The sequence below is a fragment of the Heptranchias perlo genome, chromosome 18, assembly GCF_035084215.1.
Source record: "Heptranchias perlo isolate sHepPer1 chromosome 18, sHepPer1.hap1, whole genome shotgun sequence".
Lineage (NCBI taxonomy): Eukaryota > Metazoa > Chordata > Chondrichthyes > Hexanchiformes > Hexanchidae > Heptranchias > Heptranchias perlo.
Genome location: NC_090342.1, coordinates 15,174,072 through 15,190,559, shown reverse-complemented (window position 1 = coordinate 15,190,559; position 16,488 = coordinate 15,174,072). Strand labels below are relative to the sequence as shown.

The 16,488-nt window shown below is 39.4% G+C and overlaps 1 protein-coding gene across 1 annotated transcript in view; it reads right to left on the bottom strand.

The window, feature by feature from the left end:
* The window catches only part of LOC137334914 (myelin regulatory factor-like protein), a 66,361-nt gene that overhangs the window by 5,025 nt on the left and 44,848 nt on the right, over window positions 1-16,488 (bottom strand). The window contains exons 17-23 of the mRNA XM_068000001.1: window positions 14,643-14,717; window positions 14,376-14,440; window positions 14,070-14,261; window positions 12,341-12,379; window positions 11,690-11,777; window positions 8,419-8,493; window positions 7,125-7,233 (exon numbers count right to left, since the gene is read on the bottom strand). Of these exons, the coding sequence (XP_067856102.1) occupies window positions 7,125-7,233; window positions 8,419-8,493; window positions 11,690-11,777; window positions 12,341-12,379; window positions 14,070-14,261; window positions 14,376-14,440; window positions 14,643-14,717 (643 nt within the window). The remainder of the gene's footprint in view (window positions 1-7,124; window positions 7,234-8,418; window positions 8,494-11,689; window positions 11,778-12,340; window positions 12,380-14,069; window positions 14,262-14,375; window positions 14,441-14,642; window positions 14,718-16,488) is intronic.

The following is a 16,488-nucleotide window of genomic DNA, read 5'->3' as shown; positions in this document are numbered from 1 at the left end:
CCATCTACCTACTATAACCTTTGACTCCCTTGTTAATCAGGAATCCATCTAATGCTCCACCTTCTCCTGCAAGAAAGCGGGATATGTGTTGGTGAATGTCCTGCAAGACGTTTGGGTGATGTGCCTGTCATAGTTGAATAGCTGCCAGAGTGTTTGACCTGTGAGTTGTGGTGTGCGGCTTGCAACTGTGGTAATGTGTGAGGGTGAGAGGAAGCATCTGATTGGAAGAGTTGAGTACTGATTGAAAGAGTTTGTTGGTATGTGGGTGATGGGGGGGTGTGGTGCGCGGAGTAGTGATACGGCTTGTGGTGTAGTTGGTAGGAGATGCCAATTGACAGTTGACCTCACTCACCTTGACCACTCGTGTCAAAGCACTGAACTTCTTCCTGAACTGCATCCATGTTCATGGAGCTATGCGCCTGGCATTGACTTCATCCCCTATTGTCTCCCACTGCCTCGGGAGCATATGTCTGGAGGTCCTCTTGCCCCCCAGCGGATATAGGATGCCCCTCCTTCTGTCCATCTCTTGCACCAAAGCCTCTAGTGCATCATCGGAGAACCTTGGTGCACACTCTCACAGGCCTGGTACAAACTCAGATCGACAGATTGGTGAGGTCTGGCGTGCAGATTGGAGGATGTGGGATTTAGTAGTGCTCAACTTTTATTCAATGTATTAACATAACTCAACAGTTTATAAATATAGGAACGAGACCTGCATCTGTGTTTTACGTGTGCGATGTCTAATCTCCGTTCAGACTCCATGCGGACCCGTATCTTATATTTTGCAAATAAAAGAGGCAGGCTGCCTTTAAGAGGTGCAGGCTGCCTTTAAGTGGTACTAGCCACTCGTGATATCGGGGCCCCTGCTGCTGAGCAGCCACTCATCAGCACAGCTAGGCCTGGTGCTTGTAGCAATCAGGTAAAACGAATTTTACATGCTGCCTGCATCTCAACGACTGGGCACAGGTTAATCGCGCACCACAACCCCTATGCCTGGTTTTGGGGGTTACCCAATATAACCCCCAGTGAGTCTTAGCCAATATAGGGACATACTGATCAGAGAAAGATGCTTCCTAGCAGGGAGGAATTGTCTGTTACTGCTCTCATATACATACTATAGGGAATGATATTAGAAAGTGAAAAATTATGCAAAAATTGGAATAAAAATTAAATCCCAGAAAAAACATTCCAAACACCTTTTTGAATCCTGCCAGTATGGCTTCCACCTAAGTTACAACACAAATTGACCAAAGTCATGAATGACATCCTTTGTGATTGTGATTCTGCGTGGTTCTCCTGAACTTCTCAACAGCATTTGACCATGCCATTCTCTGTTAATTGTATGATTTATATCAATTAGTGTTAACTGTATTCTGGTGGTGGGTATTAATTGGGGACTCTCTTGTATCCTTTTTATAGGAGAGCTTAGCTAGGGTGTGGTGTGGTGTGTGTGTGTAAGGGGAGTCTATGTGAATAAAGGCTTGGAAACAACTAAAGACCAAGCTCTGGTCTTCTATCCTTCACCACATGGCTATCAAAATTTAGCATGGTAGCAGAGGATGGTTGCCTAAAGGTGGAGGTTGGAAACTACGATTTTTTTTGGACATATAAAACAAAACTTGAAAGCCTAGTGGCCATTGTTCTCGGAGTTTGAACCGTAAGACCAGTGGAAGAATGAGGTTGATATGTGGAAGTGGGTTACTACTCGACCAAAGAGAAAACAAGGCATAGCCTTGGCGTTGTCGCTTCCTGAACGAAGTGAAATCAGAAGCCCCAATGGTATTTTCTGAGACGAATGCAGATCTTTTAGACAATGATGAACGTTTTACCTTTCTAATAGAATTTCTGGATAAAATCTACAAGAAAGATGACCTGTTAAGTGCCTACGAGGCCTGGTCAGCTTTTGTTGGATTTTGGAAAACGGACGGTCATTCAATGGAAGAGTATATCATGGACTTTAGCAAATTGTACAAAAGGTTGAACAAGTTCAAATTGGGAATCCCTGGATCGGTACTAGCATTTAAATTACTGGATCTTGCGAAGGTGTCTCATATGGATAGGCAACTGGCCCTTATTGGCATCCAGTTCTTGGAAAATGAGAATCTGTTGGATCAAATGATTACTGCCTTAGAGATTCCTGGGGAAACAATCTTTCCCTTCAGCCTTCATAGAACAAATGTGATACAAAGAACGGAAGATTCGATGGTTACCAGGTTTCAAAATGTTCCAGATACTAAACACAGGCCCCAGATCAGGTTTCAAAATTTTCAAGAGACCGGACACAGGCGTCAATAAAGACAGCCAGATTGATGATTAAAGCAGGTGCAGCAAATCCAGTTATATCAACAGAAGACAAAATTGGGACAGTAATAACAGGTGAATGAATTCCAGGAATGCCCAAGGAAAAATCAGGAGATGCTTTAGATGTGACTCTCAGTATCATTATGAGGCGAATTGCCAAGAGCGAAGATGCAGGGTCTTTGAAATGATGCATAAAGAAAGTAGTTCTGAGGAAGAGGACAAAGATAATGATGACCATGAACAGATTATACTGGTCACAAAAAGTTTCAATCCTGTGATGAACATATAAGTCGCCGATTCCTTTAATTGTGAGGTTTTAGATAGTACATGTACTTCAACATTATGCGGGGTAGATTGGTTAAAATGTAATCTTGATTCACTAAGTAGTGAGGATCGAAGCAAGGTTAAGGAAAATAAAAGTGCCACATGTTTTAAGTTTGGAGATGACAACACCTTGAGGTCACTCGAGAGTGGCAATTCCATATAAGATAGCTGGAGTATGCCATTTTATAAGTACCTATATTTTTGGGTAAACCTTCCACAAAAAAGGCAAAAATGAAACTTAACATGGAACACGATGAGACAATCGTTTGTGGAAATCGGTTGATCTGCAGTTTACCCAGTCAGGGCATTATTGTATCCCCTTAATAAAACCTGATGCTTCTCATCAGCATGTTCGGCAAGTATTAATGGCATCAGGCGATAAGGACAAGAGAGGGGAAAAAAAAAATTGTCTTAAAGTTACAATAGACAATTTGCCCACCCTACTTGTCAATATTTTAAAATCCTGCTAAAAGATGCAGGTGTAGTTGTTAACGAGTATACAAAACTAATAGAGGAGATTAGTGAGAACCATGAAATCTGTAAGAAGTATAGACGGACGTCCCCACGTCCTTTGTAAGTATTGGTATGTGACTTTAACGAGGTAGTTGCCATGGATCTAAAGGTACGGGACAAAGACAGAAATGTTTTCATCAAACATTTTTGTTGACCTGGCTACCAGATTTAGTATTTCTACATTAATATATAGTAAGGAGAAGGTGGTTATTCTAGATAAAATTATGGAAAAATGGATAGGGACTGGACTTGGGACACCAGCAAAGTTTTTGACCGATCATGGAGGTGAATTCGCTAACATGGAGTTCAGCAATATGTGTGAGACTATGGATTTAATTTTCATGAATACAGCACCTGAGAGCCCTTTTAGCAATGGTCTTTGTGATAGGAATCATGCTGTGATTGATAGCATGGTGCATAAAATTTTGGCTGATCGACCAGAGTGTAAATTGTCAACTGCCCTAGCATAGGCAGTTCATGCAAAGAATTCTCTTCAGATGGTTGGAGAATATAGTCCTTACCAACTAGTCTATGGGCGCAATCCCAAATTACCTTCTGTTCTTTGTGAAAATCCTCCTGCTCTAGAAGGCACTACAGTTATTGCCATTTTTTCTGAGCATTTAAATGCTATGCATGCAGGGAAACAGGCTTTTATCAAGGCTGAGGTATCAGAGAAAATTTGTAGTGCACTGAGGCATCGTATTAGACCATCTGAGACAGAGTTCAATTCAGGAGATTTGGTATACTATAAAAGAGTGGGTCATAGGGAATGGAAACACCCTGTTAAGGTAATAGGTTGTGATGGTAAGACATGGACTTGTCCAACATAGCAATCAAACTGTTGGGGTTCATTCCTCATGAATAATTGGAATTAATTACAAAATCTCAGACTCTGAGCAGTTGAGAGAAATAAATGAGGCACCTTGTACCTCCAGATGTTCATGATTTTTTTAATGAAGTTCCTGAGGTACATACTGAGGTAGATCAAGGGCTGGACAGTGGTAATGTCAGTGATCAAGAAACACACGAAAGAGCCATCACATCCACAGAACAATTATCCAAAGTGGGTGCACGGGTGACATATGTTCCACAAGGGACTAATGAATGGAGGGACGCAACAATTTTGGGATGTGCAGGCAAAGCTACTGGTAGGTTTAAATATTGGTTGAATGTTCAGGATGATGGTCAAGAAGCAAGCTCCGTGGACTGGCAGAAAAGGGTAAAAGACTGGAGACTATGAAAGCGGAGTACAAGTAGTGATAGGGAGTCCTGAAGTGAATCTCACATCAGAAAATGATCACGAATTAGAGATCTCGCAGTAGTAGTCCTTACAGACATCGAAGTGGAAGTAGAGGACGTAGCTTGACTAAGTCAGACAATGAAACAAAGACCACAGTAACAGAGCTAGAAGCAGAAGTCCTCATGATCATAAAGTTTTGGTGGCTGCCAATAAACTTGAGGATAAATGTGTCAGAGAGGCAAAACAAAAGGAGTTAGATAGTTGGGAAGAATTTGGAGTTTATTCTGAGGTCGCATAGATGGGTTTGTACTGAAAAAGTCCTTGCAGATGGGACTTAAGGCTAAAGCAAAGTTGTTGCTAGGCTTTTGAAGAGAAACTGGGTGATACAGATGTTCGAGTGGATTCTCCCACTGCTGGAAAGGTAATATCAAAAATCTTTTTGACTCCTTTGGCAACATTTTCATGGGATTGTAGGTCAATTGACATAAAAGCCACATTTCTGCAGGGCGATACTTTTCAGAGAGAAGTGTTCTGAAACTGCCTAAAGAGGCAGCAGATGTGGAACGAAAACTATGGAAACTAAACAAACGCTTCTATGGCCTGAATGATGCTTCCAGGATATGGTATATTTGGGTGAGATCTGTTTTGCTGAAAATAGGTTGTTTTCAACTAAAATCAGATCCCGCAATGTTTTATCGGTACCATAACGGAAAACTTTCAGGCATCTTCATGATGCATGTTGATCCATGGGATGGTACTGCGGAATTTGAAAAATTCGTCATTAATAAGATTATTGTAGAATTTAAAATTGGGAGTCAGACCTGTGTGGCTTTTAAATATATTGGTTTAGATATTAAGCAGAGTAGGTCTGGTGTAATTTTAAATCAACAGTCCTATTTAGAGAGTGTTACTCTCATCCCGGTGAATTGTACCAGGTCACCACAGAAAGGTGATGTTATATCTAAAGAAGAGACAGAGCAATTACAAAGCTTGATTGGTCAGTTGAACTGGTTGAGCACTGGGACTAGACCAGATGCTAGTTTTGATGTGTTGGAGTTAAGTACTTCAGTGAAACATCCCATAGTAGAGAATGTTTTAAGGGCAAATAAAACATTACAAAAATTAAATATAGATAAATGTGTACTTAAGTTCCCATCCTTAGGTGACCCAAAGAGAATGAAGCTAGTTATCTTTAGCGATGCTTCACATGCTAATCTTCCTGATGGGTATTCTAGTGCAGCTGGTTTCATAGTGTTTCTTATGGGTGAGAATGGAAAATGTTGTCCTTTAGCTTGGGAAGCTAAGAAAATAAAAAGAGTTGTTAAAAGTACTCTGGCTGCTGAAACACCGGTTCTTGTCAATGCAGTGGATATGGGATTCTATTTAGCAAATATTTTGAGTGACATCCTTTACAATGGGAGTACTGAAGATAGTATACCCATTGAATGTTATGTAGACAATCGTTCATTGTGGGATAATGTACGCTCTACGAAAAATGTGAGTGAGAAAAGATTACAGATTGACCTTGCTGGCTTGAAATAAATGCTGGAGGGAAAGGAAATCTCTAAAATTAACTGGGTGGATTCAAGCCATCAACTGTCGGATTGTTTTACTTAAAGAGATACAAGGACGAAGAAATTATTTGGGGTCCTGGAGAAGGTTCGCCACACAATGTAAAGCTGTGAATAGTATAAGTTGTAAAGAGTATGGAAACTTTTGATTTTTGAAATTTGTTTGTATTGTGTATATATAAAGTTTTTTTTTATTTAAAGAGAGAGAAGGGAATCTGTTAATTGTATGATTTATATCAATTGGTGTAAATTGTATTCAGGTGGTGGGTATCAATTGGGGACTCTCTTGTATCCTTTTTATAGGAGAGCATAGCGAGGGTGTGGTGGGTGTAAGGGGAGTCTATGAATAAAGGCTTGGAAACAACTAAAGACCAGGGTCTAGTATTCTCTCCTTCACCACATGGCTATCCAATTTTAGCATTCTCCACCACCAGCTCTCCTCCCTTATCCAGTTCTATGGGATGCCTCTTGCAAGTTCTACTCCTACCTATCCAAAAAAAGCCAACACATCTCAAGCAATGGCTTCTCTTCCATCTGTTCATGGTCATCTCTGTAGTCCCCCCAAGGATCTCTTTGGGCACCTGCTCTTCCTTAACTACATGCTTCAGGCATGGGGGTCAGCTTCCATTTGTATGCTAGTGAATCCCAGCTCTACTTCTCAACTTTTCTCTTACCGCATGACCATTGACCATCTGACATGAAGGGCACAATCCCTATGCTGCACAAGCCTAATGAGGTTGGTGGCAGGACTGCGGGAAATTGGTCCGCTGGCTGCAGGCGCCAGTCATGGCTCCAGAGGAAGCCACGTCGTTCCCAAGAGGTATAAAGATCAGCTGGCATGGACGCTGGCCAAGGACATAAGGAGAGTCTTGGTAGGGGGAAGGCAATTGGGAGGTGGGGCAAGCGATGGTCAGCAGTGGCTCGCAAATTTAATGTGGAGCTGGAAGGAGCACCCCTCTGAAGAGCCAAGAGACATTTTGTAAGTTAAAGGTGCTGAATAAATGCAAATCGTTTTGCTTTCATGTTGCACTGAATTTCATTGTTAATGGTAGTTCATCGATTACTGAAAAACTCTGTCAAACATTTCCTAAACGAAGATGGTCCTGAAATTTCATTACCTATTTAAACATGTATTTCTGTAAGGTATTGTACTGAGCATCAGAATTACAAATTACCTGTGACACGTCTTGTGAAGCATCCCTTTTAGTTACACTGCTTGCAGAGTTTATACATGTCCTGCCAAGGCTCATTGTACATTTGTAAACAATCAAAGGTGCTGTAGTGCTGCAAAGTATAAACTGATTAACATTTTAGCTTAAATTATAGAAAATGCTGACAAAATATTTCTGACAATCATTCTTTAAATGCAGTGATCAAAGAAATACATATTTTGCTCCAATTAACTAAATTGAATCTTACACTTTGTCCTTGGCAACTTAAATCAAAATATAATAGTTAAAATGTATTTCAAAGCACAAGTAACATTCATCAGACACACATTGGGTTATCTTTGTGTGTCTTAAGGTGACTCTTTTCTTGGGAATGTGTTTTGGTCTTCGATTCTTGTTGTGCATTCAAGTTCCCTTCACCTTGCTTCAGCTATCCTTGTGTCCCAAGATAAAGTTAAAATGGTACTCAGTGCACTGCTAGCACAGTAGCTATGAAAGTAATCTAATTAATGGGAAATGTTCATCTGAGGGATCATTTGATATATAGAAGTCCATGTTATGAGAAGCTGAACTCCATTAATTTGTCAGGGTAGAAGAAAAATTGCCACCAGTTCAGACCATATTGTTTCTTTCTTTCCCTTCCCCCTCAACAACTATATCGAAAGAACTGTCACTGAAAAAACAATGATTTAGGTTCCATTTGTGACTTTAAGGCATCATGAATGTAGAATTAGAAAAATAGCTCTTGTGCAGATTATTTTTCTCAACTTTTCCCCCAATTTTTACGTAGCGAGAAGAAAAGATGAAGTTGAGGCAAGGATCACAAAACGGCAGATTCAGTAGAACTGGAGGCATGTAGTCTGGGAGTGGTTATTCCCCTCCCCGCTTATTAATTAAATGACACTGTGGTATGAACAAGTCAGATTCACAAAGAGGTCCATTCTAACATTCACTAATCAAATATTAAACGAAGGCAGTTTCATTTGCATATAATTAAGCAGGTTGTGTGACACCTTGTGATGAATGCTAGTTAGGGTTCCAAAAAGAGAAAAAGTAATGAGTCAGCATGATTTTGAATATCCTTCTTTTGAATATCCTTCAATAAAATCTAGTCCTTTAGGAATTAAGACACCGCTTATAAAATAATACAAGCCGGCTGCTTGAAATAAATGAATGTTAATCTGTGGGCAACTGCAGGCAATCTGATTGCCAACTAGCATTAGTGCATGCATGCTTATTAGGGTTTGATTATGGAGAACAGTGGACAAGATAAAATATAAAGCTTTATAACTGTACTTACTTCATTTCCAAAGTAATTCTCATATTCACAGGAGTATATTTGTTGATTGGAATTATGTAGCTATAGCTGCCATTCCTGAATGAAGAATGGAGAAAAGCAAGACCAGTTAGCGTAACATCAGTAGAGGGGAAAGTGCTAGAGTCGATTATAAAAGATGTGATAACAGAACACTTGGAAGGCATTAACGGGATTGGACAAAGTCAGCATGGGTTTATGAAAGGAAAATCATGCTTAACAAATCTACTGGAGTTTTTTGAGGATGTAACTAGTAGAATAGATAGGGGAGAACCAGTGGATGTGGGGTACTTGGATTTTCAGAAGGCTTTTGATAAGGTCCCACACAAGAGGTTAGTGTGCAACATTAAAGCACATGAGATTGGGGGAATATACTGGCATGGATTGAGAATTGGTTGACAGACAGGAAACAGAGGGGAGGAATAAACGGGTCTTTTTCATGGTGGCAGGCAGTGACTAGTGGGGTACCGCAGGGATCAGTGCTTGGGCCCCAGCAATTCACAATATATATCAATGATTTGGATGAGGGAACTAAATGTAACATTTCCAAGTTTGCGGACGACACAAAGCTGGGGTGGAATGTGAGCTGTGAGGAAGATGCAAAGAGGCTCCAATGTGATTTAGACAAGTAGGGTGAGTGGGCAAGAACATGGCAGATGCAGTATAACGTGGATAAATGTGAGGTTATCTACTTTGGTTGTAAAAACAGAAAGGCAGATTATTATCTGAATGGTGATAGATTGGGGAAAAAGGGAGGTGCAACAAGACCTGGGTGTCCTTGTACACCAGTCGATGAAAGCGAGCATTCAGGTGCAGCAAGCAGTTAGGAAGGCGAATGGTATGTTGGCCTTCATTGGAAGTGGATGTGAGTACAGGAGCAGGGATGTCTTGCTGCAGTTATACAGGGCCTTGGTGAGACCACATCTGGAGTATTGTGTGCAGTTTGGTCTCCTGATCTGAGGAAGGATGTCCTTGCCATGGAGGGAGTGCAACGAAGGTTTACCAGACTGATTCCTGGGATGGCAGGACTGACGTATGAGGAGAGATTGGGTTGACTAGGCCGATATTCACTGGAGTTTAGAAGAATGAGAAGTGATCTCATCAAAACATATAAAATTCTAACAGGACTGAACAGATTAGATGCAGGGAGGATGTTCCTGATGGCTGGGGAATCCAGAACCGGGGTCACAGTCTCAGGATACGGGGTATGCCATTTAGAACCGAGATGAGGAGAAATTTCTTCACTCAGAGGGTGGTGAACCTGTGGAATTCTCTACCAAAGAAAGCAGTGGAGGCCAAGTCATTAGATGTATTCAAGAAGGAGATAGATATATTTCTTAATGCTAAAGGGATCAAGGGATATGGGGAAAAAGCGGGAACAGGGTACTGAGTTAGACGATCAGCCATGATCATTTTGAATGGCGGAGAAGGGCCGAATGGCCTACTCTTGCTCCTATTTTCTATGTTTCTATGTAAGACATTTTAATTTGAAAACAAAGTACCCTCTTCAATAATGCAAAGCACAAAGAAAGCTACTAAACTTTGTATTCTATGGACAAACGATGGGTATTCTGTTTGTATGGTGACAGTGTAAAATTGTTTTAACGGGAAGTTGTACTTTTTAAAAAAAATTAAAATAATTTTAAGTGAACTTATCACAAAAGGTAGGGACTTTATAGTCAGGTACTAATTCTTGTCAATCAAGCTGAGAGATGAAGTCCTTGAGTGCATTGTGACTTCATAGTCCAGTACAGGTGCAAAGTGACTGTTGATGAGGACAAGTCACGTAACGATACAATTTTGTAACTATGGAAAAACCATCTCTAGCAGAGCATTACACAGAAAATGAAGTCGTGGCCAGCGTGCTTCAGCAAACATATTCCTCGTATTTTTAGGATTATTTCAAGTTCACATATAAGCATAAGATATGTTGAAAGAAAGGAGTATAGGAACAGGATTGGCCATTCAGCCCCTCAAGCCTGTTCTGCTATTCAATTAGATCATAGCTGATCTGCACCTCAACTCTATTTCCGCGCCTTCGATCCATGTTCCTTGATACCTTTACCTAACAAAAATCTATGATCTCAGTCTTGAAGATTTCAATTGACCCAGCATCTACAGCCTTTTTGGGGAGCGAGTTCCAGAGCCATTCTGTCCATCAAATGTGTTTCTTCTGCAGACCATGAACAATTTGCAATCATGATTTCTGCCCTAATGATATCTCTAAAGGGAAGTATCTAATCACATGCATACCATACAACTTCAGAGCTCCTTGAAGTTTCGCTCCTTATTTCCGAGGCAGTGTTGAAGGTCTCCAGGATATCAGTTTAAGATATAAGCTGCATTAATTAGCTCTATCTACTTTAATTGCACAGATTTCCACAGTCTCAGCAGCACAGAAACCACTGATGACTTTGATCATCTACTTCTATTATCACTTTCAGTTCAATTCTCAATCAGATCTTTAACCAGGGTTTTTTTTAACGCTGATAAATATAGCATTAACTGTATTTGTTGAAAGTCTATTCCACATACCTATGAAGGAACAAAATCCTAATCTCTCTTGTTGTTTGAGGCTGTTAACGAGATATGGATCTCTGATTCTGTGATCACAGTCTAAGTTTAAAAAAACCCACTTAGGTCTCAATCATCTGGTTTTCTTCCCAAAGGTATCCCTCACTCACCACTCTGCCAAATTAGCAAGTATCATTGGCATCTCCAGAATTACAATCTATGCTGTGAACTGACCAAAAATGAACATATTAAGCATGTTAAGTGGACTAGAGCAACAATGTTCCTATCACTTGAACTATCCATCTACCATATAAGTGAAAATAAAAAGCAAAAATGCTTGAAATATGAAACGAAAACAGAGAATGTTGGAAATATACAGAAGGTCAGTCAGTATCTGTAGAGAGAAAAAGCAGGACCCTTCTATAGAACTAAAAAATGAAAGATAAGAAACATATGAATAGAATCAGAAAAAAAAAGATGGAAAGGAAAAAAAAATACTCCAATCACATAGGTTGATTGACCTGCAACCTTCCATCTTGTTACTCAGGGCAGTCAGGAAGAAAGCCATGTGAAAGTTAAACCCCATTAACCATCGCTTTGAGGTTTTCCAGCCTGAAACTATGAATTAGGAAAGACTGTGCTGTATAACAATAAAAAACACAAATTAAGATACTTATATAATAATTGCTTTTTGTCAAACTACATTCAACAATTTTGTAAGTAATGTTTTAAAGTAACTAACCCACAGTGAATCCCTTTAGGACAGTAACGATGGTCAATAAGTTGTTGGCTTTCCACAATCTGTATTGAGCGAACAGATGTATCAAACCCTATTAATATCAAAAACAAATCAAAGTCAGTGAAATTTTATTGGAAAAATAACATTCCAACCAACCCAACTGCTTGATCTCACACAACTCAAACTCGGCGATTTTCAGCGCAAGCACATTTTACCAAACTACCCAAACACTATTTGAGACTTGTAAATGTACAATAGTTGAATGTGACACATGAACTTCTGTGCAGATCAGAAGTATTATTATACTCTTGTGGGGTAAATACCAGCAGAAATAAAAATCATATTTGCACAGGTACAACATCACAATGAAAGGCTGACACCACAAATCAATTTCAATTGATTTTTTTTTGGGGTGAGAAAAGAGCATTCAGCCCATCAAGCCTGTTCCACCCAGAACCCCAGTAGAATTATTCTATCATACACTTCACTCCACTTGATGGAACAATCCCGGCATTCATTCTCTTGTTTAGGATAAATTGAACTAAAATATTAGCTAGTCAATACTACACAGAACTTTTATCATTCTTTTAAAAAAAAACAATCTTTATCAGTTTGCTGTTGAAGATGCAGAACAAAACTAAAATTGTCACTTACAATCACCCTGTTTCCTTTGCTTCACATTTGTTCTCGGTTCTGAAAGGAGAATTCAATATTTTGTTACTTCTAAAATGTATTCGTGAAATTTTGTTACAAGCACCTTTTGTAATTTAGTGAAATCCATGTATTAAAAGCACCTTTGGGAGTGAATGTAGTAAGTAGGACTTGTCTTGGGGAGAAAAATAAATGCTGTGTACACATCTAGGGCCAGTTTCAGTGGCTTGTAAGGTCTATGACCACCAATAGCTGAAAAAGGTGCAAATATCTAATGGGTGAGATGAGTCATTCAGATATAACTCGATAATTGAACAGAAGATTGTTTTCACAAAGTACACTGTGCTCTCTGTTAAATGAAAGTATCGTATTTGATAAATTAAATAAAAATGCAGAGAATATGTCCACATATGATTTCTTTAGGAGGGGCCCAATAGTCTTGATTTATCAATGAAATTGCAGAAAGGTCCATTCTTCCCCTTCATATGGAAAGGCCAGATTTTGGGGAGGGGGTTGGAGTGGTGGGAAGCAGAAAACTGATAAATAGAAATAGCTTCCATTTACATTATTTCATTTAAAACTTGGAACGACAAGAAAATAGTACATGTCCACATGGTCCATCTTATTATGCTCTCCTCTTTCAGCATTTTCAATGGGAGGGGGAAAACTGCTCAAAAGATCCCTTCAGATCCAATAAACTTCTTCCTTCATTCAAAGTTTGTCTACAAACTAAAATCTAACAAGAAAAGTTGAAATGCAGCTTATGCACCTAGATTAAAATACATTTGAGGTCTTCTAAACAAATGGTACAATACACAGCTTTCTTTGTTTCCAATCTGCTTTTGTTTCCAAGCTCTCTAACATTAAAAATTCATTATGGAGAAGAGTTTTTTTGATTAGGAATAACAGTAATGAATAATTTAAAAGGCTGTATAATTCCTACCCATTTTGTTAGATTATCCTTAATAAAACATTGTCTTTGCATAAACAGTTGTTGTTTGATGTTACTGCCTCTACTTTTCTTACATGCTCCTGAGTTACTTCCTGTATAAAGCATTTCAATGCTTTTCTACTGAAGAAGTCAAGCAAGAACGGATGTATTACACATTTATCTCTGGTGTTTACTAAGAGAACAGAAAACATCCGGAGACATTATACTGATGTGCCAGCCATGCCTCTCATCAAATCATTGCAGTGATATTTTCTTCAAATCTGTGTTCTGAAAATAAATATTTTAAAACTAGACTGCATTTTAAGGCAGGTAACATTTCTTGAGGATAATAAACTGCTCAAGCTTTGGTCTTCGCTGTTTGCACCATCTCCATCACTCAGTGCATCACTGAATGTTAGCACATTCCAAGGTATGTGTTACCCTTTTTGAACATCCCAGGGCCCAGGATATGATGCTGGTGAAGATCCTTTACAGTAATTCTTAAACACATAGGAAAGAGTGAAGTGGTGTAAGTGACTTTTGGCTGTTTCCACCCATCCCTAACCGAAAGAGTGAAGGAACCTTTGTTATCTACCAGCAATAGATAATATTTTATTATAGAGTGCACTTTGAAATTCATCACGTGATACAGGCTTTTATAACTAACTACGTGCAATGAAAATACAAATACCTACCTGCCATCGGTTATTACCTTACTGTTGCAGAGAAAATAGCACAAATATTTATGCAATATAAAACGCTTGTTTCATTTAAGAGCAATAGGGAGTCATAAAATCTCACCTAGCTGTGAAAGCTTTTGCACAAGAGGACGACCTTTGGTAATTCTCTTCTTTTTGCGGTGATTAGAAATGCCTTTTCTTTGTGATTGAGGCACACAACAGTGCACAGTGACACAAGGTAGGATATTACAGAAGCTTACTTCAGGCCAGGGGATTTCAATATTTGCTGTTGTATAAACTGAACTTGCATTCTCTGCCACAGAATAAAATGGGTAAAACATGCTTATGTTGCAATAAAGTTGATAAAGACTTCTTTTTTCTACAACATTATAATAATACATTAAATGTGTTCAGTGAAACAATTTACCTGACAAAGTTGTATGTGGAGTAAAGGAAATATAATCTTTTGTTGCAAATGATTCTGAAATATAGCTGCAACAGAAAACAGAACTGCTGATTTAACACATTTGTAGAAAATCTTTAAATGGTTTTCTTCAAAGCAAGTATACCACAAACTAAAGAGTTGTCTTTTATTCCATTAGAAACAGCAATACCGTGCATTACAAGGGCCAGTGATACTGTGGAGAGCAGAATCGTATAGATATTTGTAGGGAACATCTTATGAAGTATTTACCTGTCATTGAGATCTTTAATAAGACTTCTTCCTTCATTCAAAGTTAGTACGTAAAGTGCAGATATCAAAATAACACTGTCACAAAAAGCATATGTTATTTGTCACATAGTAAGCCTATAACAAACTCTTCCTCTATACATAAGCAATTATCTTTCCTTACATGTAGTCATTTTGGCTTAGGAGCAAATAAATGTTTCAATTGGCTTAACTTACCCAAACTGTTCTAATTAAGATTTATGTTATTCTGCTGTTACTAATTGATCACAAAGTTTTTTTTCTATTCGTTCATGGGATGTGGGCGTCACTGGCAAGGCCAGCATTTATTGCCCATCCCTAATTGCCGCCGCCTTGAACCTCTGCAGTCCGTGTGGTGAAGGTTCTCCCACAGTGCTGTTAGGTAGGAAGTTCCAGGATTTTGACCCAGCGACGATGAAGGAACGGCGATATATTTCCAAGTCAGGGTGGTGTGTGACTTGGAGGGGAACGTGCAGGTGGTGTTGTTCCCATATGCTTGCTGCCCTTGTCCTTCTAGGTGGTAGGGGTCGTGGGTTTGGGAAGTGCTGTCGAAGAAGCCTTGGCGAGTTGCAGCAGTGCATCCTGTGGATGGTACACACTGCAGCCACTGTGCGCCGGTGGTGGAGGGAGTGAATGTTTAGGGTGGTGGATGGGGTGCCAATCAAGCGGGCTACTTTGTCCTGGATGGTGTCGAGCTTCTTGAGTGTTGTTGGAGCTGCACTCATCCAGGCAAGCGGAGAGTATTCCATCACACTCCTGACTTGTGCTTTGTAGTCAGGAGGTGAGTCGCTCACCGCAGAATACCCAGCCTGTGACCTACTCTTGTAGCCACAGTATTTATGTGGCTGGTTCAGTTAAGTTTCTGGTCAATGGTGACCCCACAGGGTGTTGATGGTGGGGAATGCGGCAATGGTAATGCCGTTGAATGTCAAGGGGAGGTGGTTAGATTCTCTCTTGTTGGAGATGTTCATTGCTTGGCACTTGTCTGGTGTGAATGTTACTTGCCACTTATCAGCCCAAGCCTGGATGTTGTCCAGGTATTGCTGCATGTAAGATCTTGTTTAAATGTAACAGCTTGCAAAAACATAACAAACCAAAATAGAATCAGAGAGCTGGCATTGTCTTATACAAGACATCCTAGGTATCACAGTCTTTGCTGATAAACTGAGGTGGAGCCCAAGCTTCTTTACACTTTTTTTGTAAAAATATTAATATTATTGATTGATTAGATCATACAAATAAAAACCACTACTCATTAATTTATTGATGAGTAGTGGTTTTACAATAGTAATATGTACTCTGTCCATCTGTCAAGAAACATAAAAAGGTTCCATTGACATCGACACCTGGCAAACAGTTCACCGATAGTTTTGTGTTTCTAAACTCCAAAAAACTGAAGACTTTTTTTCTTCCAGAATTTGCTATATTCGAATCATGTTTTCATGTTATGATATCAAGAATGTCCAGGTAACCAGTATTAGTATGGTACAAATTTCTCTTGGATTCATTCAGCAAACCTATTTTCCATTGGATACCAAAAATGATTGATAGCAGATGAGTGCTTACAGGCAACGTAGGAACAAGAGTAGGCCATTCAGCCCCTTGAACCTGCTCTGCCATTCAATTACATCATGGCTGATCTGTAAGATTATTTTAATTCAGGATAGGGCAGTGGAAATTTCAGCATACTTCTAAATCTTAGTTCATCAAAACAAGTGCTGTGATAACAAGAAGGAAAAGGCATCATCGATCTTTGCACCATTTAATAGATAAAACAAACATGAACTCTTCTCCTCATGCCCTCAGTGGAGCAGCTTATGGAGTAAAATTA